General features: G+C 44.8%; 1 protein-coding gene across 2 annotated transcripts in view; it reads left to right on the top strand.

Moving 5' to 3' along the window:
- LOC149451927 (rho family-interacting cell polarization regulator 1-like) overlaps positions 1–22,251 on the top strand; it is a 1,274,165-nt gene that overhangs the window by 727,246 nt on the left and 524,668 nt on the right. For both annotated transcript variants that reach the window (XM_089689951.1, XM_089689952.1), the window contains exon 7: positions 18,542–18,691. In XM_089689951.1, the coding sequence (XP_089546077.1) occupies positions 18,542–18,691 (150 nt within the window). The remainder of the gene's footprint in view (positions 1–18,541; positions 18,692–22,251) is intronic.

The raw sequence follows: 22,251 nt of genomic DNA, 5'->3' as shown, positions 1-22,251 counted from the left end.
CTAGCTGCACATTGAACACGACCCATTCATTGGTACATAACATGGCCTTGTGGTGCAATAGGGGGCTTTTGGTTTGTTAGTTTGGACATACTTACATATGTGTACTCTAACAACAAAGATTTGGGCATATTATATAGCTAGCAAAAATAAGTGTTGGGGGTGCTAGTACATTTATTAATTTTAGATACTTACATAGCGCTGTCAATTTACGCAGCGCTTTACATTAATATGTGGTAAATTCACATCAGTCCCTAACCCTCAAGGGGTGTACTATCTAAGGTCCTTAACTTACATTCATACATATACTAGGGCCAATTTTGACAGGATCCAATTAACCTACCAGCATATCTTTAGAGTGTGCAAGGAAACCAGTGTACCCAGAGGAAACACAGGAACAGGGATAACATGCAAACTCCAGGCAGGAGGTGCCATGGTTGAGATTTGAACCAACAACCCTAGTACTGCCAGGGGGAAGTGCTAACTATTTAGCCACTGTGCTACATTAAACTAGAACATGAAATAATCCCCCCAAAAAATACATAGTCCAAATGTTTATTGATCAAATACACATTCCACATTTATTTGGACAGCAACAAGTAGGTACATTCAATATCTTGGTGAAAAAAAAAAAAGCAGGATTGATGTTGCTAAAATAGAACGGTCCTGCTCATAAGAGCTTACAATCTAAAAGACTATACTTTTAAAGAACTGTGCTTTCACAGGTTACAGCAGGAATCAAACAGTTAATATGAATCACTTAGGCTTATCCACAAAACAAGCTGCAGATCAAAATATCAATATAAAAATACATATGCGCCAAAATAAAAACACCTCCCCAAATCCCCCACACATACATTTCTCATCAGGTTTGTCTGAAAACTGCATTTCAGTCTAAATAAAGCAAACTTGGAAGAGCAGAGCAAATGACATGTGTTAGGATTACAATGCAAAGATAGTAAACACACAATCATTGTACAATAACACACAAACACACTTTAGAAGGAAGAACATGCAAAACATTTACAGCCCACATCAAAACACAGCGTGAGTGTGGCCTGGGGCAATTCACCACAATCTCTTCCTCTCCCAAACCAATGCAGACAAGGACTTGCAGAAAATAATGTGGCCTGTACAAGAAAAAATCAGCCACTGCTGCATCTCTTTATATAAGGTAGGCCACACCCACCACTGTCATTCATTTGGTCAGAGAAAGTGTTTGAACCTGATTAATTCTCTTCCCACCTGCATTAACCCTTGGTATACAGGCCCCACAAATCAGAGTCAAAAAGAAAGCCACAGTGAAGTGTACCTGTGCAGCATACAACAGAAAATTGAACAGGGATGTAAAAGGGAACCCTATTGGCAATATTTCTTGGCCCTATGGGCACAATTCACTCCAGATTATCGCATGAGTTAAGGCAGTCACATGACCACATCTCGCATGCAGTACTGGAAATGTCAATTCACTTTTGCTAGTATGCGGCATTTCCCATAAATTGGAAAACACTCAGGAAATCAAACATAAAAAGGCCTTACACCCCGGTCACATCAAAGCCGATTTAGAAATTGTGCGATGTACAGTGAAGATACCGATTTCCTTGCGATTTGCAAGACATCTGACACAGATATCTATGCAAATTGCCACAAAAGTAGTACATGTACTACTTTAGAAATCAGTGTCGGAATCGCACCCATGTGACTGCTCTAATAGCAGACAATAGGGTGCGACTTGGACTACGATTTGCAAGTCGCATGCCAAGTCGCATCCAGGGTGCATGAATTTTGCTGCTGGCTTCTTTCCTCTCCTTTCCACCAACAGCTACAAGCACATAATAGGATCCTTCAGGATGGAGAGTGGGGGAATGGTCCAGTAAATATGTCACATTTACCAGCCCCTTTCTTTCCTGAATTGACACAATGAGTGATTCATATCTGAGGCATAGTAAGATAGTGTTTTTTTTTTGAGGGGGAGCTGTCATTATATTTCGCGCAATCCTAGGCATCGCCCCTCCCCCCCATCCCCCACCTAAGGCTGGGGGGGACGAATTCTGGTTTGTCCCTTACGCTGGACCCTCACATGTCTGCCGACGGGAAATAACACATTTTTTTGCTATACGGCTCAGATTGCCAAGGTCCCAGGAGGACCCATTTCCTGTTTCCCAAATGATGATAACTGATGTCATCTTGCTCCTGTTCTTTACCACGTTTGTTTCAATTACTCTTTTTTTATGCCAAACATATTTTGTGGGAATCTGTTGATACCCTGTTCCCTCCTCCTACTTAAACCTTTTGATCTTTTGGGACCAGGCCACCCTTGGCAGGTTACCATGGGGGTTACTGTGTATTGTAGTCCCCATAGTAGCTCTGTTTTCCCTTTTCCCTCCTTGGTAGGTTCAGGTCTTGCTTACCTGGAACCACCATGTGTCAGGCGGTAGAGCTCCCCTGCCTTATGCATCTTACCATTTGAATGTGGTCCACTCCTGGAGTGGTATGTGCCTCACACCTAATCTCCTCTCTCCTCACTCTTCTGGGTTTTTTTCTTTTTCTCTCTTTCCCTCTTCTCCCCTCCCCCCCTAACCTCCGTCGGTCCCACAGGCTCAGTACCCTTCCTCTATGGCTGTGCTTTTATGTCCTGGCCGCACTGGCTCCTGGCCCCTGCTACTTAGGCTTAATTTGTTTTCCTCACCAAGGCTAACAGCCCCTTTTTAAATATGTATTCACAAAATATACACGGGTTCAACTCTCCTGTTAAGAGGTTGAAAGTTTTCCAACATCTCAAATCCAGTCAAATTGACATTGTGTGCCTACAAGAGAACGGGATTTCTTCCTTCACTTCCCCAAAATACCTCTTCACCCCCCCCCCCCCTCCACCTGCATTACCTCACTTTCCTCTTAGCCTTAGCTCCTGAGAAACATTAGGAGGGAGTAACTCTGATAGCATTCTGTCATAACGTGTTATTTTCTAGCACCATGTAAATTGCTGATTCCACCAGGAGATATCTAATACACCAAGGTATCCTAAAAGTCATGATATAACCCTATGCACCTAAATGATCGCAAAATAGGTTTTTACCCACCTTCTCAAGGTGGTTTCGCAGCAAAGGAGCTATGATGCTTGTGAGGGATTCAAATGTTGCTTTGGACTCATTCATGGACAGACGATACACTCCAGGAGTTTCCCTTCACAAGACTCCAATATGGAAGCCCAAGTATGGATGCTCCTTCAAACCTATGGCCTGGTGAATGATTGGAAGGAACTCAACTCCATCTGCTGGGACTTCACCTTTTACTCCAATCCTCATAACAGTTTCTGCAGTTCTGTTTTTGTACCTATACAATCCATACCATTAGTGAACAATATATCCATTCCAGCCTCTCTATGGTCAGATCATGACTCTCTTATTTTTTTTATTGCTATTTCAAGACTAATAACTCACCCATCTTTGCAATGGAGGCTTAACAAGTGTCTCCTCAGGGCTCAAAACACATGCCTTGATATCCACTCCAGCATTCATCTTGGACAATATTGGCTCCGTGTCTTCTGCAATTACCTTCTGGGAGGCCCACAAGGCCACCCTTTAGGGCCACCTGATCAAACCTGCCTCCTTTAGGAAATGGTCAAGAGAACAGAGACGAAAAAGAACACACCCCACTGTTGGCCTCAGCTGATGAAACATGGAAGTCCCACCCTTCAGCCTCCACCAGAAAGCATGCGATACGCTTGCTGCAGAATATGACTTCCTTGCTTCTGGAAAAGCTGAGAAGGAGCTCAGATGGATCAAACACAAATTTTACACTTGTGCAAACAAACCAGGCATAATGTTGGCCAAGAAACTGAATGCAGTGGGGTGCTCCCACAAACTGATACATCTACGCTTCCGCAATGGGGACCTCACTTCTGACCCCACCAAAATTACCTCCCTTTTTGCAGATTTTCTGTCCTCATTACACAGCAAACCAAACCCCATCTCTGCTGGCCAAGCAGACCATTTATTCCAAGATCTTTATCTCCCCCATTTTTCCAGGGCTGCCCACGAAACCCTCAAGTTGACAAACTGGAGGTGGCCCGGGCCATTAAATCTATCCATACCTCAAAATCCCCTGGCCTCAATTGGTTTTTCTAGCCTTTATTACAATATATTTCCTCAGTATTGGCGCCTCAGCTGGCAGCCTTTTTTTAAAAAATTTGAAGCAAGGCGCCATGCCGTCTACGGATTAGTTGAGGACTTATATTACTATTGTCCAGCATCACTGGTAGTGATCCTTCTAGATCACTAAATTGGGTTCCCCAGAGTGAGGAATCTAAGCCAAACTTGCTTTTTCACCAGATCTCCTAATGGTGGGGATGTACTTGCAGCAAGCTGGAACCAAACTACGTTCCCCTGGGTACGCCCAGCTGAGGATGCAGGGACCACTTGCATGTGCAGAGTGCAAACAGCCAGAGACAACAGGAAATCCAAGAGACAAGCTGAGGTCAGGATGGGTAGCAAACAAGCACAGACAGTGAACAAAGCCGGGTTCAGTATACGGGTAGTCAGGCACAGAATACAAAAGTAACAAATGAATGGGAGCTCAGAGAAATGTGAAGTTGCTCAGGCAATGTGGGCTACACTGAGCACATTTTATATAGCCAAGAAAACTAGGAGGCAGGCCAGGAAATGATGGAAGGGAAGGAAATAAAAGCCCACAGAATAGCAGGTGATGTCCATAGGTGAGCACAACCAAACTACACATGTGAAGGGAATCGGGGTAGAAAAAACACTGCAGAAAGGAGGTAAGAATACACAAGCATGAAACTGCAGGCTAACTTGTGACAGTACCCTGCTCTTATGGAGTCTCCCCACATGTTTAGGGCCAGGCTTGAGAGGAAACTTTCACCAAACAAGGGACAGAAACATCAGTAGAAGGAACCAACACCTTTCCTCAGGTCCATATCCCTTCTAGTCAGATACAAAAGCCTCTTCCCTTTCCCTTGAAAATTTGGAATCCAAGATTTGCTTGATTTCATACTGATCACAGGTAATGACTGTTAGAGAAGGATGAAGAAGAGCATGGGAAAACCTACTGAGATGTACAGTCACAGGAGAGAAACTTTGAAAATATTAGGGATCCTTAGATGTGAAGGAATCAGAGCTTGAAAGCAACAAGGTTAACCTAACAGAGAATGGTAAAGGGATCAGTGAAACGAGGAACACATTTCATAGAGGTACTTGGAAACAGATATTCCAGGTAGACAGGCAAGTCTTGTCGCCAGGAAGAAATTTGGGACTCACGTGTCGATGACGATCTGCAGCTACTTTTTACTTGGAAGCTACCAGATGTAAATTCTTGGAAACATCTGCCCAGATAGAATTGAAAGGTCATTGCGTCTCTGCAGCCACAGGCACCACAGAAGAGATGGGGAACAGTAAATGTTACAGAAGGATTGCGACCGTACACCATGTAAAAAGGGAGACTCACCAGGGCTGGCATTAGCGTGGTTATTGAGGGCAAACTCTTCCAAGGGTCAAAGGTCTACCCAATCATCCTGATGGGAAGAAATGAAGGCAAGAAGGTACCCATTAACATTCTGGTTGACCCTTTCAGTTTGCCCATTAGACTGCGGTTGAAAGGCTGAGGAGAAGTCTGACTTGATTCCAAAGGATATGGCCAGAGCCCTCCAGAAGCATGCTGTAAATTGAACTTCTTTATCAGAGAAGTGTGAGGGCAGACCATGGGGACAAAATATTTCCTGAAGATGGAAGCTAAATGACAGCAGAAGGTAGTCCTGGATGTGAAGTTAAGTGATACATTTTAGAAAACCTGTCCACAACCACCCAGATAACAGTGGAGCAAGTTGAGGGGGGTAGTTCAGAGAAAGTCCATGAAGATGCTACACCAAGGTACATCTAAAACAGATAGAGGTAAAAGGAGACCTGCTGGAGCAGATGTGGAGGACTTACACTGCAAACAAATGGAGAAAGCCTGAACATATTCTTCAACATCCTTCCGAAGTGAGGACCACCAATAATAATGCTGCAGGAAAGTACAGGTACATTGCACACCAGGATGTCCTGCGAATTGAGAGTCATGTGCCCATTTGAGAATCTTGGAGCGAAGGGAGAGCACCACAAAGGTCTTTCCGGAAGGAATACGTGCAGACTAAAGAGGGATGGAGGCCAGGATACAATTGACAGGAACAATATGTTCTGATTCAACATGACACTCAGAATTGGCAATGTCAAATGATCTGGGACAAGGCATCAGCGTGGGCATTTTTAGAAGGCTGGAAAGTTACACCTGGCAAAGAAGAGAGCCCATTGTTCTTGTCTGGGATTCAGACGTCAAGTGGATTGCAGATACTGCAGGTTCTTATAATCGGGATAAATCAGGATACGATGTGGAGATCCCTCCAATAGGTGTCACCATTCTTGCAGTGCCAGCTTGATAGTCAGAAGTTCCCAATTCCTGATTATGTAATTTCTTTTTGCATTCAAAAACTTTTTAGAGAAGAAAGCACAAGAATGGCGCTTACCATCATGCATTTGGAGAACAACGGCCCCTAGTCCCAAAGTTGAAGCATCTAACTCCTAAGAAGAAAGGCTAGAAAATGTCAAGATGTATGAGAATAGATGCAGAGAGAAATTACATTTTGAGTTTGTGGAAAGCCTTGGCTGCCTCAGGAGGCACCCTTCCGCGTCAAAGAAATGATTTGGTTCACCAGAGAGGAATAATTAGGAATGAACTGGCGACAGAAATTGGTGAACCCCAAGCTTTCAGACCAAAGCTGAGGTCAGTTGGAGATGTAACCTAGGAAGGGAACCTGGGTTTACTTGAAGAGCAGAGCTTACTTGATGAGGTACGCCCAACTTCAATCTGGGGGATACATGTATATTTTATGTCTAGGACTTGAAGTCGATCCCTGCTTGGCTTTTCTGTTTATTTCTACTTATTGTAATTCCATCCCAAGAGCTTTTTCCCAAGGGATATCATCTGTATCCATGCACCTCTTCAACCTTCCGCCATTACAAAGCATGTATCCATCTTTCCTCCCACCTTTGAACTACTATACAGGGTAAGAGTAACCCATTTTCTTTAGGTAAATTTTTGGAGTTATACATTTGAAGCATATTGCTTTATATGCAGTCTATTTATTTTTTGTCTATCTGCATTTATTTATAGCATTAATCCTGGGGCTTGTTGGATCCGGACCACAAGCCAAGGGCGCACTCTTAGACACACATACCCCCTCATTTTTGCTGACATTCCTTTATGCCCTTCTGTATGAGATATGATATATATGAGTGTTAATTTGATTGATATATGATTTATTTTTCTTTTCTCTATCCCATTTTTCTGCTGTTTTACCAATGAGAATATACCAATGACCTTAGGAAATTGGAACTTTCTGAGGTAGTCAGTGCGGCAAAAAGCGTTGAGGCAGGATTAAAGCCATCACATCCATCACAGGAATATCTGGCAAGTACTGGCTGTGTGGTACATGTGACAACAATCTCCCATATTCTTCATATGTCTGGGCTATGGGTTAGAGTGGCAAGATGGAAGCCTTTTTGTTATGAAGAAAAACATCCAAACCCAGCTAAATTTTGCAAAAACACATCTGAAGTCTCCCAAAAGCATGTGGGAAACCATGTTATGGTCTGTTGAACTTTGTGTCCATAATTTCAAAAGATATGTTTGGCGCAAAAACAACACTGCACATCACCAAAAGAATGCCATACCCACAGTGAAGCATGGTGGTGGCAGCATGATTCTTTGGGGCTGTTTTTCTTCAGCTGGAACTGGGGCCTTAGTCAAGGTAGAGGGAATTATGAACAGTTGCAAATACCAGATAATATTGGCACAAAACCTTCAGGCTTATGCTAGAAAGCTGAACATGAAGAGGAACTTTCAGCATGCCAACGACCCAAAGCATATATTCAAATCAACAAAGGAATGTCTTCACCAGAAGAAGACTGACGTTTTGGAATGACCCAGCCAGAGCCCAGACCTAAATCTGATCGAAAATCTGTGGGGTGATCTGAAGAGGGCTGTACTTTTATGTACAGCCCTCGCATCTGACAGATGTGGAGTGTTTTTGCAAGGAAGAGTGGGCAAATATTGCCAAGTCAAGATGTGCCATGCTGATAGACTCATACCCAAAAAGACTGAGTGGTGTAATAAAATTAAAAATGGTGTTTCAACAAAGTATTAGTTTAAGGGTGTGCACACTTATGCAATCATATTATTTTCATTTTTTATTTTAACTTCCCTCCACCTAAAAGATTTCAGTTTGTTGTTCAACTGAGTTGTACAGTTTATAGGTTACATTAAAGGTGAAAAAAGTTTTGAAATTATTTATCTTTGGCCAACGACACTACTCAGCCCCCCACCTCACAACCCTACCACCCAGGTAGTTGAAGACAGGGGGAGGGCACCGGTGGTCTCCCCGACCCTACCGCGAAGGAGCAAGGGACCCGCACCACCTACGCCGAGGCCTACCTCACTACCACACCATCTGGCCTGGCAGGGCCTGCTGTGGCCTACCATGGCACACACCCCCCGACACCTGAAGGGAGCCTGCAACTGGCCTAAAGGAGCTCCACCCACACATTCCCATACACACCCAAAACAGTGACCCAAAGCGAGCTTATTTCTACACTACTGAGCCCAGCAGATGATCTCGGCCTGGTGAGGCCTACCATCGCCTACCACGACGCAACCCTGCCCGGACCTGAAACCCATCTGACGACCCCCGTGAGTACAGGAGAAGGCCCGACTGCTGATTCTGTGATCCCCCAGCCCCTACTACACCCAACTCCCACAGCTGATGCCCACCCCTCACAACCTTTTCTACACCTCATCTCCACCACCTGGGAAACACTTCCACTGCTGACCTCCACCCCTCATCTCCTCAAGCCAAACCTCACCCCTCAATCTAGGACTTACACAAAGTGGAACTTGTAGCTTGACTACCCTTGGCCACAACTTATCGATCTGAACTCTACCCATCCTTATCCTAAGCACGAGAACTCTAGCTACAGGAAGATACAGCAACGAGATACACCACTGCACGCTAAACTATCTGCAACCAAGCACCCTGAGAAACTTTCCACCACACTTGTCCGCCACTCCGTTTACCTTCCTAAAATGCCTCTTTTACTCCTCCTCCTCCTCATACTTCTCTCCTCCGTTCCCAAAATCTCTTTTCTATATCCCTCTGCTCCTCCCAAACAACTGTACATTGTGCCCTCACTGCTTCCTTCTCCCTTCTACGGCTCTCACCACCTCCTCCTGATACCCCACTCTCCCACTGACCAGAACACCTCCACTGGCAGACTTACGCGGTCTTGTACATCCCACTCCCATACCACCTTTCTCACCCTTCTTCTCCTAACCGCCTTGCTCACCCACAAGGCACCCTCCTTCTTCCACGGACTGCTGCAACCCCCTCAATCTAATACCTGTCCCTCTGCTCCCCAAAACCACCCCCCATTTTCGTGTGCACTCTTGAACGCCCGATCGGTTTGCAACAAACTTACCACCATCCACAACCTCTTTGTCTCCCACTCCCTCAACCTCCTAGCAATCACTGAAACCTGGATTCATGCCACTGACTCTACCTCCCCTGCGGCACTCTCCTATGGAGGTCTCATCTGGACCCACTCACCCAGACCCAGCGGTCGAAAAGGTGGTGGGGTTGGTATGCTCCTGTCACCGTTGAGCACCTTCCAAGTCCTCCCAAACCCCCCCTCTCTATCCTTCTCCTCCTTTGAGGACCACTGCATCTGACTATTCTCTTCAATCCCTCTGAGGATTGCTGTAATCTATCAGCCTCCTGGACCCGTGTCCCGCTTCCTCGATGACTTTTCCGCCTGGCTATCCTTCTTTCTCTCCTCCGAGCTACCCACCATCATCCTTGGAGACTTCAACATCCCTATCAACATCAATAACCCGGCTTCATCCCAACTTCTCCACTTAACCTCTTCTTTTGCAGTCGCACAGTGTAAACAGTCCACCACCCACTCCGATGGGAACACCCTGGACCTTGTTTTCTCTCATCTCTGCACTCCCCACAACCTCACAAACACCCCTTGTCCTCTCTCTGACCACAACCTTATTACCTTCTCCGTCTCTTCATCCTCAAACACCTACCCCTCCAAATGTCAAACTATCACCAGCCGAAACCTCCGGAACTTGAACCCTGCCCCCTTCCACTCTGCAGCTGACCAACTTTACAACAGTATCCTTCCCCTGTCCTGCCCTGACCTGGCCACTACTGTTTATAACAATTTGCTGTCAGCCGCTCTAGACTCGTTAGCGCCTCTAACCACACGAAGCATTAGACCCTGACCGTTTTAACCCTGGCAGACTGACCATACCAAAAATCTCAAATGACGCAGTTGTGCGCTGGAGCGACTATGGCGCAAGACCAGATCCCAACAAGCGTTCACATGATATAAATCTGCCTTCCTCACCTACACTTCCTCCCTCCACGCTGCCAAGCAAGCCTACTTTGTGACCCTCATCAATACCCTCTCCTCCAGTCCTCGCTGGTTCTTCTCTACTTTTAACTCTCTACTCTCTCCGCCCCTACCTCCACCCAGTACCTCACTCACCACCCACGAGATTGCCAACCACTTCAAAAACAAGATCGACGCAATTCGTAGGGACATCGCCACTGCTCAGACTTCCACCCCACCTAGCATCCCTCACACTAAAACCCCCTCAACACCCCTCTTCTTCGACCTTGCCACTGTCCAGACCTCCACCCCACCTAACATTCCTCACACTAAAACCCCATCAACACTCCACTCCTTCGACCTTGCTACCACTGAAGAGGTCACTAAGGTCTTCTCTGAAGCCCGCCTCACCACTTGCCCCCTTGACCCTGTCCCCTCACAACTCCTACGATCACCCTCCTCCTCCATCCTACACTCCCTCACTCACATCTTTAATCTCTCCCTCTCTACTGACTCATTCCCCTCCCCTCTGAAGCACGCACACATCACTCCCATACTTAAAAAACCCTCCCTGGATCCCACAGACCTGAACAACCTTAGACCCACCTCCCTGCTGCCATTTACAGCCAAACTCCTTGAGTGCTTAGTCTATAATCGTCTGAGTTCCCACTTCACCGACAACAACCTCCTTGATCCCCTACAGTCTGGCTTCCGTCCCCTACACTCCACCGAAACAAACCTACTTAAACTCCCCAACGACCTGCTAACCGCCAAAGTTAATGGCCACTATTCAGTGCTCTCTTGGCCTCAGAGACTCCGCTCTCTCCTGGCTCTCTTCCTATCTATCACAGCGCTCCTTCAGTGTTACCTATAACGCTGCCACCTCCCCCTCACTTCCCCTCTCTGTTGGCGTCCCTCAAGGTTCTGTCCTCGGGCCCCTTCTCAGCTCCATCTACACCTCCTCCCTTGGCCAACTGATACACTCTCATGTATTCAACTACCATCTCTATGCCGATGACATGCAAATCTATCTCTCTACCCCTCGCCTCACCCCTTCAGTCTCCGCCCAAATCACTAGCCCACTGAACGACATATTGGATTGGATGTCACTCCACTTCCTCAAATTAAACCTTTCCAAAACTGAGTTTTCCCCCCAATCCGCCCCCCCCCCCCGACTTCTCCATCACGACCAACAATGCCACCATCAGTCCAACCCCGCAAGCCAGAGTACTAGGTGTCATCCTAGACTCCAATCTGTCTTTCCAGCCCAAGGTCCAATCGCTGACAAACTCATGTAGACTTCACCTCCGCAACATCTCGAAAATATGTTCCTTCCTAACCCCGGAAACTACTAAGCAACTCATTCACTCCCTTATCATATCATGACTTGACTACTGTAACTCCCTCCTCACCGGCTTACCTCACCACAGGCTATCCCCACTCCAGTCTATCCTGAATACTGTGGCCAGACTCATCCACCTTACTAACCGCTCCGTATCCGCCACCCCCCTCTGCCAATCCCTCCACTGGCTTCCGATTGCCCAACGGATAAAATTCAAAATGCTAACATTGACGTACAAAGCTGTTCATAACACTGCCCCAAACTACATCACTGACCTAATATCCAAATACCACCCAAAACGTACTCTCTGCTCCTCAGAAGACCTCCTACTCTCTAGTTCCCTGGTCTCCTCCTCCCATGCCCGTCTCCAGGACTTCTCCAGGGCTTCCCCCATCCTCTGGAACTCCCTACCCCAATCCATCAGACTATCACCTACTCTCCTCTGCTTTAGGCGTACCCTGAAAACCCATCTCTTCAGGGAAGCCTACCCCGCCCTCTGCTAATTGCCGATCTCCTCCACTGTTCCTACCACTCCATCCCCCACAGCTATTTCCTCCTTTACCACTATCCCCTCACTCCTAGATTGTAAGCTCCAAGGAGCAGGGCCCTCGAACCCTTCGTGTATTGAATTGTATTGTTACTGTACTGTCTCGTGTACTGTCTCCCATTGTAATGTACAGCGCTGAGCAAACTGTTGGCGCTAAATAAATACTGTATAATAATAATAATAATTGTCTCATTTTGTTACATCACAGAAACCTGACATTTTAACAGGGGTGTGTAGACGTTTTATATCCACTCTACTACTTGTCACATTTGAGATCTTTTCACTTTGTTGGGGTACTTACCTCAATGACCTCTTAGTCCAAGGTCGGTAACCTGTGCCAATGGAGGACAAAGTGTCCAACATCAGAGTTGGCAGTGGCTTCCAGGCCTGGTGTCAGGAAAACGGAAATTTGTATACTTACCTGTTGGTAATTTTCCTTTCCTGATGCATAAGCATGACAGCATACCTGGGCTTCGCATTGAATTGAGTATAGTTACATTTATGCTGCCTTGTGGAGCTGACTCATATATAGTCTAACCAGTCTTATGATTGGGCAGGGGGCAGAGCCTGTACCTATACATGGATGCTGTCATTAGTTATTTAGTGCTCCTCTTCTTTGCTCTGTTTATTACTCTGCCATCAGGCACACACATGCTTGAACTGCATTGGCAACATTAAAGCAATAGTAAACCGCATCCAAAAAAAAGAAAAAAACCCTGCAAGATAAAGGTATAATGTGCTAGTATGTATTGCATACTAGCACATTATGAAGGACTTACCTTGAAATGAAGCCCTCCAGCGGAGTGCTGTCACAGCTACCCAGGGCTTCCATCTTTACCCAGTATTCCTTCCGGGTTTGCGAGCTCTAGCCTGCTGACTGGCCTAATCGCGATGATGTCACTCCTGTAGGTAAAATTATTAAAGAAGAGTTTATTACCACTTTAAGGCAACACAATTACAGATCAGAAGCAGCAACCGGCAGTCTCTTGTTTTATTTTTACCTTGTTCAGTGTAAAAGCACACATCCACAATAGAATTTACCATTATTTGCTCAGTCTCTCATTGGGCTCTGTGACAGGCAATAAAGAAAGCAGTATATAGTCTTAAACCATTTATTACAAGAAAAATAAAATCAAAGTATTTGTGCAATAATGCCTACATCACTCCTGTGTACTCTCAGTGGTCTATGGTGGAGTAGAAATAACAAAAAAATACAAAGTACAAATAAAAAAAGTTCAACTCTCAGTTCTGGCAGTGCTGGAACACAGTGCATTTTTGTCCCCCAGCGATGGAGTGGCTGATATGGGCTGATACCGGATTCCACCTGCTGTGGAAGACATTGGAAGTGATGTGGCACAGTAACCAAAAGTGTCACGATGTAGAGCTGGAAACTAAAGGAGAACAGCCCCTGGAGGCTCCACTTAAATGGATGATAAGGGAATGCAGGAGAAAAGTGTGAGAGTGATCATTTACTATGACTGCACGTCTCGGGGCATTGTTAAATGGATCAAAACTCACCCTGGAGTGCGAATAGTTCTCTTATGTTCATTGCACTATGGATTTGTGTGTGAGCACTGCAGGAATTATTAATTGTTCTTGCATGGCAAGACCACTTGTTATCTCACATATATATTCTTATTATTATAGCCAAATTTACCACCCTAACTCCTCCCAGTTTTTACACTACATGGACAGTAATATACCGAAACGTGCTCATTGTTCCCAATTGGTGTGCTATTACTTTGTGGAACGTTTGGCCGAATGGTTCATGAAATATCGGCATTTTTGTGGTGAAATTGGTCCCATAGGAATGAATGGTGGAATGTTCAAAACTAGAGTGGGAGCTGACAAAAGCTAGAGTGTGAGCTGAAAAATCAGGACATGATTTCTAAACTGCCATCACTCCCTCATTTTCAAGCCCACCTACACAAATCTTATATCAAAACGTTCAGCTATCCCTGCTGTCACTAACAATGTCCACGGCTAAGCCATAGTCCTGATAGTTTTCACAATATGACCACTTGTTTGCAACTCACACCGCCCATTGACATTCATTAAAACTGCACTCTAGCCTTCTCAAATTTGAAGGGCAATTTCTAAACTGCAACTGTGCCTTCATTTGTAATATTTCAGAGACATACTATGCATCAATATGTGGGTCTTGTGATTCTCACAATATGAAGCTCTTCGGTGTAGGATTTATAATTTTTAAACTACAACCGTTTGAAGATGGCAACCGCCAGTGAAGTGACCAAGTTGGAGCAGTTTGTTTTTAACCGTTCTTCTCTGCCCTTGCTGTAGAGTGAGTTGCCATAGGAACCCAGGTGTGTGAGCAGGCAGCAGAGTGACTAGCCACTCGACCCAGTTATTCCGCCCACTCCAGTTGTAGACTACTGGTAGAGGCAAGAACACTTCACACAATTTCCCCAGAAATTGTAGCTTTTCTAGTTGATACTGTTTGAAGTCAAACAGTATCAACTAGAAAAGCTACAATTTCTGCTGCTTTTGGAGGATTTAGGCTGTCTCCAAGCTGGCTGCCGCACAGATCTGTTTTGTTCTGTTTGCGTTTGAGACATATTGTATATTGTTAATTTCTTTTTGTTAGAGGTGCAAGCTTGAGAACCAATTTCCAATGTAAATCTATTTTCCTGTAGGTGGGGAACACTACAGAACCTGGATCTTGTTCAGTATTGGGTAAAATGCTCTTTCAGGCTCCATACACACACTAGTGTTTTTTCAAGCTCCTAGAAGCTTAATTGGTACTAGATGCTAAATTGTGTTATTCTATGTGTCCATGTACAATACTTTAGGCTATTAGTGTTTTTTGAGCTTCAACGTCTAGGAACAGAAAAAAAATAAATTTCATAGTTTTCTTTTTTTGCAGCAATTTTCTAGCAGAAAAATTGCTAAATGCTCAAACGCTCCTTTTGAGTTTTGTTTTTTCCTAAAGGAACGGAAAAAAAAAAGTCATGAGTCACATTCCAGGAGTTTGTGTGCATACAGGAATTATCTGGAGACTCAGTCCACCCATTAACTGAAAAAAAAAGATGAATTTTATTCTTGTATGTACAAGAAGCATCAAGTGACTCAGCCCACCCATTGTGTGTGCCTGGAGACCCAACCCAGTCCTCTGTGTGTGAGTTTGACCAGAAGCACATGTGACAGCCATGAGTAAGGTCAGCCAGCTTATTGAGACACACACTGTTCAGTAGTTTGTAAGGGCAAAATTCTGCTCTTTGTAGCGCACAGCTTTGTGCTTGTTATGGAGAGAAGCATTGCCTTCAGAAACTATTCAACTGGGAAAGCACAGATTAGTACTTTCTTGGGTATAGTTCAGTCCTTTGTGATGCCCTGTTTTGTGTGTTACAAAGAACTGATATGCGCCTAGCAAAGTATCATCATGCAAACACATAAAGAACAATGTAAGAAAACACACAGAAGTAAATTATAAAATTTTTTTAAAGTAACAATCCTATAAACTGAACAGTTAACAAGGTACATAAAAATTGAAATGGCTTGTTAAATGCAACTAAACTACATGTCTGCCCTGATAAGGAGCTTGACCTTCAGATGAAACAAAGTCCGCAAAGAGGTTTTGATTGTTCATGATCTCTGCAGTCGATCTTAAGTCAAAAGTGCGAACACCCTGCACTGCGTTTCTTGGGACAGGTTCCCAGTAGTATGCTCTCTCCTTGTAAATTAAAAATTATGAATCACGCAACATGTTAGCACCACTTTTACTGCATTTTCCACGTTTAGTTGCATGCACAACAGCAGAACTCGCCAAATGGCTGTGCATATTCTAAATGCACATTCCACTGCTTGACGAGCAAGGCAAAGATGATAACTAAATACTTTCTGCTTGTGGCTAAGTCCATGCCCACCCTATGGTCTCAGCAAGTTTCCAGTGAGTCCATAAGCCTCATCCACCAGTATTACTCATGGAAGACTAGGCTCAGTTGTGCCTGGGAGAGGCCTTCTTGATGGAGTCCTCAAACTTCTCTGATGCAGTTGATGATAACCAAAACTGGACTCACGAAAAATTTGTGCATTCACCATGGCTTCCATAGGCTCCAACGTCGACCACCAGGACTCTAAGGTGTGAATCTGCCAACCCCAGCAGCACTATTGAAAAAAAGTCTTGTAATTATAATATAAAGAACTAGAACAGGGAGGCATTTTGACCCTCACGCGCTTGCTGTACAGGGTTGCAATACAGTTCAGAAACAGTTTTTTCCCCAGAATTCCACAGCCACCTATTCCCACATGTTTTCATCTGGCTCTGGCATTACAACATGGTATAACTCCTCCCAGAGTACAATGCATGTCTGCCTGGTCACCTTTGCCACTGTGCTGACATCAAGGTGGAACCTTCCGCTCCCTACAAAGCTTTCTATTTTTTTTCACAAACAACCCCCCTAATTTTCTGCTACCATCCCTGTACAAAACCACTCAAATAATGAAAGAAATTGCTGACAATTGTTAGGAAATGTAATACCGGAGTGTGACAAGGAGTCTTATTCGTAAGTGTGTCCATACATGTGAGCCTTGGTCTTATGTGATCCAGAAGATCATCAAATGTGCCAAGGGATATCTGGGTAAAATGAGAGAATTTGCCGCAGTTTTCCATACATCACTGATGAAAACTTGTGCGACATCAATGGATTTTTCCAGTATCAACATCAATAAGTCTTCTTTTGTAATTGTCTCCACCATAACTGCCTCTGTAACAACATCAGGAGCAATAATTCCTAAATTTTTTTCAATTTATGCTACTTGTTGAAGAGAGAGGCATGACTGTTCCTGCTATACTCTCATAATTCTCTTTATTCTCTTTGTCTAAAATAGCCCCAGAAAATATCTGGCAAAGCATTGTGGGAATTTGGGAGTTAATCAAAAGCAGAGGGAGATGCAGTTCAATGTACTATAAAAATGCTAATGCTCCTAAATACTTCTAAACACTAGTAGAAAAATGTTAATACTAGTGGTTTTTATCCAGCGTTTTTTGAGCATTAAAAAAATGCTAATGTGCATGGAATCTCAAAAGTTTATTAAATACAATCAAAATGGTTAACAAGCAAAGAGAAATTGTAATAGCGGATACATTTCCTATGAGCAACAAAATGTATCACCAAAGGATAGTCTGTGCTGTATAGGACATGTGCCTTGGCTTCAACAACTTATGAAAAGACTCCAGTATAGATGGACTGTTACTGTTTTGCATACATAGAAGGAATGACGTGGAAAAAATTAATTATAGACTAACAGGCAGATATTTTTTGCTATCTGTGTCGTTAGATTTCATGATTAGCGATTCATCTGTGTAGAGTAAATACTGTATCCTGTATAGTGATTATATATGCTTTTTGTTTTTGTTTTTTTGTGCTTTTTTGTTTTATTAAAATAACAAACTGTCATACTTACCTGCTCTGTGCAATCATTTTGCACAGAGAGCCCTGATCCTCCCCTTCTGAGGTCCCCCACTAGCGTTCCTGGCTGCTCTTCCCCAGCACGTTTGCATGATTGCTCCTGAGCCCCGCTCTTTGTCTACTGACAAAAAGCGGGGCTCAGGAGCAATCATGCAAACGTGCTGGGGAAGAGCAGCCAGGAACGCTAGTGGGGGACCTCAGAAGGGGAGGATCAGGGCTCTCTGTGCAAAATGATTGCACAGAGCAGGTAAGTATGACAGTTTGTTATTAGTATGTTTGTATGACAGTTTGTTATTAGTATGTTAGACAGTTTGTTATCAGTAGACACACAGAGTGTCTTGCTCCCTCCTCACTGGCTGTGATTGATAGCAGCAGGAGCCAGTGGTGCTGCTGTCTCTGAGCCAATGAGGAGGGAGAGAGCGGAGAGTGCCTCTGCTCTCATGCTCATCACTGGATTGAGATCGGGCTCAATATGATGGGAGGGAGGAGCTGCATGCAGAAGGGTTTTTTTGTTTGTTTGTTTTTTTGTTTTTTTACCTTAATGCAGAGAATGTATTCTATCCTGTATAAAAGTATGCAGAGAAACTCTTTATTTGCTAATAAAATTGCTATTTCATGCAATTGGTACTACAGTGTACATTTTAGTATTATGATACCCTCTGAACGTGCCATTTTTGCATTTGCCTATTCTGACAATAGAAATACAGACTAGCATTGAACTGCAAATTGTTCCTTTTTGGATAATACCAGCTGATGTGATGTCTTTTCAAAAAATTTTCAGCTAGATGAGCTTTATGAAGCCTACTGTATCCAATGTCGATTGAGGGATGGAGCACATAACATGGTAAGGGCTTATACAGCCTCTACAAGTAGCAAAGAAGCCCGTGAAAGCATGTCAGAAGCTGGAAAAGGGTATAAGGAATATACAGAGGTGAGTAACATGACAATTGCTTACTTACTGCAGAGTGGCATTTTAATTAATAAATGGCTGATCTGTAAAAAAATGTATGGTGGTCATATGGATCCAGGGTTGTGGCCCAATGATACTCTTATGGCCCACCAATAATGTAAATGTAAAGGTCTTCTCACATGGTTACAATAAATGTGGACTCTCGCCCTATACCAGAATAAAGTTTTTTTTTTTGTTTTTTTTTTTAAAACCCCTTTTGTGGAATAACTAAACTAGGGACTGTGTACCTGCATTTTTGGCATAGGATCATGGGGTTTGCGCTGCACTTTACAAAATAAATAGATGTACATTTACAATACAATGCAAGAAAAGAGTGTTATATGGGCCCTATTCATGAGAGCTTACAGTCTACAGGGAAGGGCAAGTGGTACAAAAGGTAGTAATTGTGGAAAAGAGTTGTTTGAGTAAGTAAAATTGATTTGTTAGCTAGAGGGGTGGGATAGGCTTTCCTGAAATTAGTTTTTATGGATAGATTAGAGACAGAGAGTAGGATTTAGTTGTACAGGTTTGGGTCTGGAGAAGTCTTGGATGTGTGCATGGGAGGAGGTGATGAGGGAGCTAGAGAACAGGAGGACTTGGAAGGAACAGATAGTAGGAATGAGCTGACATTCAGTCTGAATGTTACATAACAGCAAACATTTTCTGTTTGACTGTTTGGATAAGATTCATATTTTAAAAACATTAGGTCTGATTTCTCACACTGAATGTCCCACATGCATTCACAGTGGCTGAGGTGTGGAGGAGCTCCAAGCGAAGCATGTGTGGTGGGGCCAGGAAGCCATGGTGGAGATGTCAGTTCGCTGGGAGGTGTACTCAGGAATGGGGAGGAAGAGAGAGCATGGAGCAGGTTTGCTGACGTGGAAAATCTGAAACTGCTAACGGGCTGTGTTTAGCTGCTGAGAAATTCCATCAGTTTGAAGCTGCTGAGCAGCTGGGAAGCTGTCAATCTGGTGAACAGCTGAGCTGTTGTGGTGCTGAAGCTGTTGATAACCGAGCTGTCAAGCTGTTGAGTTGCAGCCCCTGGGAAGCCAAGCCTCTGAGCTGCTGAGCCACTGGCGCTGATGTGGAATTGAGAGTGGTGAAGGAGGAAAGATAGAGAGTGACAGGCAGTATCCATCCTTCATCCCCCATTGTCAGCTGGTGTTGGTGAGAAGGTTATCCATATATCATTCATTCATCATCTATTGTCTATATATCCATCCATCTAGTATCTATCCATCCTTCCAGTATCCATCTATTCATCAGGAGCTGGTGTTGATGAGGAGTGGAATGGGTTAGTGACGGGAGGTATTTACACATCATATACCATCTGGTTATTCATCATTCATTGAGGACCTGGTGCTTTAGTGGAGTGGGGTGGGAGGCATCCACACACTATTTCATTTATCCATCCACTCATTCATCCATTATCCATGTATCCTTCCATCCAATTGTAGTGTGGTAGTTCTAACTCTTTACGACAGTATCCTTCCCCTGTCCTGCCCTGACTTTTTATAACAACTCGCTATCAGCCGCTCTAGACTCGCTAGTACCCCCAACAACATGAAGCATTACAACCCTGGCAGACTGACCATACCAAAAATCTCAAACGGTGCAGTCGAGCGCTGCAGCGACTATGGTGCAAAACCAGATGCCAACAAGCGTTCACATGATATAAATCTGCCTTCCTAATCTACACTTCCTCCCTTCACGCTGCCAAGCAAGCTAACTTTGTTACCCTCATTAATACCTTCTCCTCCAGTCCTTGCCTGCTGTTCTCTACTTTTAACTCTCTACTCTCTCCGCCCCCACCTCCACCCAGTACCTCACTCACCGCCCACTTCAAAAACAAAATCGACGCAATTTGTAGGGACATCACCACTGCTCAGACTTCCACCCCACCTAGCATCCCTCATACAAAAACCCCCTCAACACTCCACTCCTTTGACCTCGCCACTGCCCAGACTCCCACCCCACCTAGCATTCCTCACACTAAAACCCCCTCAACACTCCACTCCTTCGACCTCGCTACCACTGAAGAGGTCACTAAGGTCTTCTCTGAAGCCCGCCTCACCACCTGCCCCTCACCACCTGCCCTGCCCCCTTGACCCTGTCCCTTCACAACTCCTATGATCACCCTCCTCCATCCTACGCTCCCTCACTCACATCTTTAATCTCTCCATCTCTACTGGCTCATTCCCCTCCCCTCTGAAGCACGCACACATCACTCCCATACTTAAAAAACCCTCCCTGGATCCCACCGACCTGAACAACCTTAGACCCATCTCCCTGCTGCCATTTATATCCAAACTCCTAGAGCGTTTAGTCTATAATCGCCTGAGTTCCCACCTCCACAGACAACAACCTCCTTGATCCCCTACAGTCTGGCTTCCGCCCCCTACACTCCACCGAAACTGCCCTACTCAAACTCCCCAACGACCTGCTAACCACCAAAGCTAATGGCCACTATTCAGTGCTCCTACTCCTCGACCTCTCTGCGGCTTTCGACACGGTTGACCACCCCCTCCTCTTCAACTCTCCCCCTCCTCTACACTCTCTTGGCCTCAGAACTCCGCATTCTCCTGGCTCTCTTCCTATCTATCACAGCACTCCTTCAGTGTTACCTATAACGGTGCCACCTCCACTCTACTCCCCCTCTCTGTTGGGGTCCCTCAAGGTTCTGTCCTTGGGCCCCTTCTCTTCTCCATCTGCACCTCCTCCCTTGGCCAATTGATACACTCTCAAGGCTTCAACTACCATCTCTATGCCGATGACACGCAAATCTATCTCTCTACCCCTCACCTCACCCCTTCAGTCTCCGCCCGTATCACAAGCCTACTGAGCAACATATCGGATTGGATGTCACTCCACTTCCTCAAACTAAATCTTTCCAAAACTAGCTTTCCCCCCAGCCCGCACCCCCCCTAGACTTCTCCATCAAGACCAACAATACCACCATCAGTCCCACCCCTCAAGCCAGAGTACTAGGTGTCATCCTTGACTCCAATCTGTCCTTCCAGCCCCAGGTCCAATCGCTGACAAACTCATATAGACTTCACCTCCGCAACATCTCCAAAATACATCCGTTCCAAACCCCGGAAACCACTAAGCAACTCATTCACTCCCTTATTATTTCATGCCTTGACTACTGTAACTCCCTCCTCATCGGCTTACCTCACTGCAGACTATCCCCGCTTCAGTCTATCTTGAATGCTTCGGCCAGACTCATCCACCTTACAAACCGCTCCATATCCACCACCCCCCTCTGCCAATCCCTCCACTGGCTTCTGATTGCCCAACGGATAAAATTCAAAATGCTAACATTGACGTATAAAGCTGTTCATAATACTGCCCCAAACTACATCGCCAATCTGGTATCCAAATACCACCCAAAATGTACTTTCCACTCCTCACAAGACCTCCTACTCGCTAGTTCCCTGGTCTCCTCTTCCCATGGCCATCTCCAGGACTTCTCCAGGGCTTCCCCCGTCCTCTAGAACTCCCTACCCCAATCCATCAGACTATCACCTAATCTCCTCACA

The sequence above is a fragment of the Staurois parvus genome, unplaced genomic scaffold (genome assembly GCF_062004578.1).
Source record: "Staurois parvus isolate SC_StPar_1 unplaced genomic scaffold, SC_StPar_1.0 ptg000505l, whole genome shotgun sequence".
Lineage (NCBI taxonomy): Eukaryota > Metazoa > Chordata > Amphibia > Anura > Ranidae > Staurois > Staurois parvus.
The sequence above is the reverse complement of the archived record's forward strand: the minus strand, read 5'-3'. Positions and strand labels throughout refer to the sequence as shown.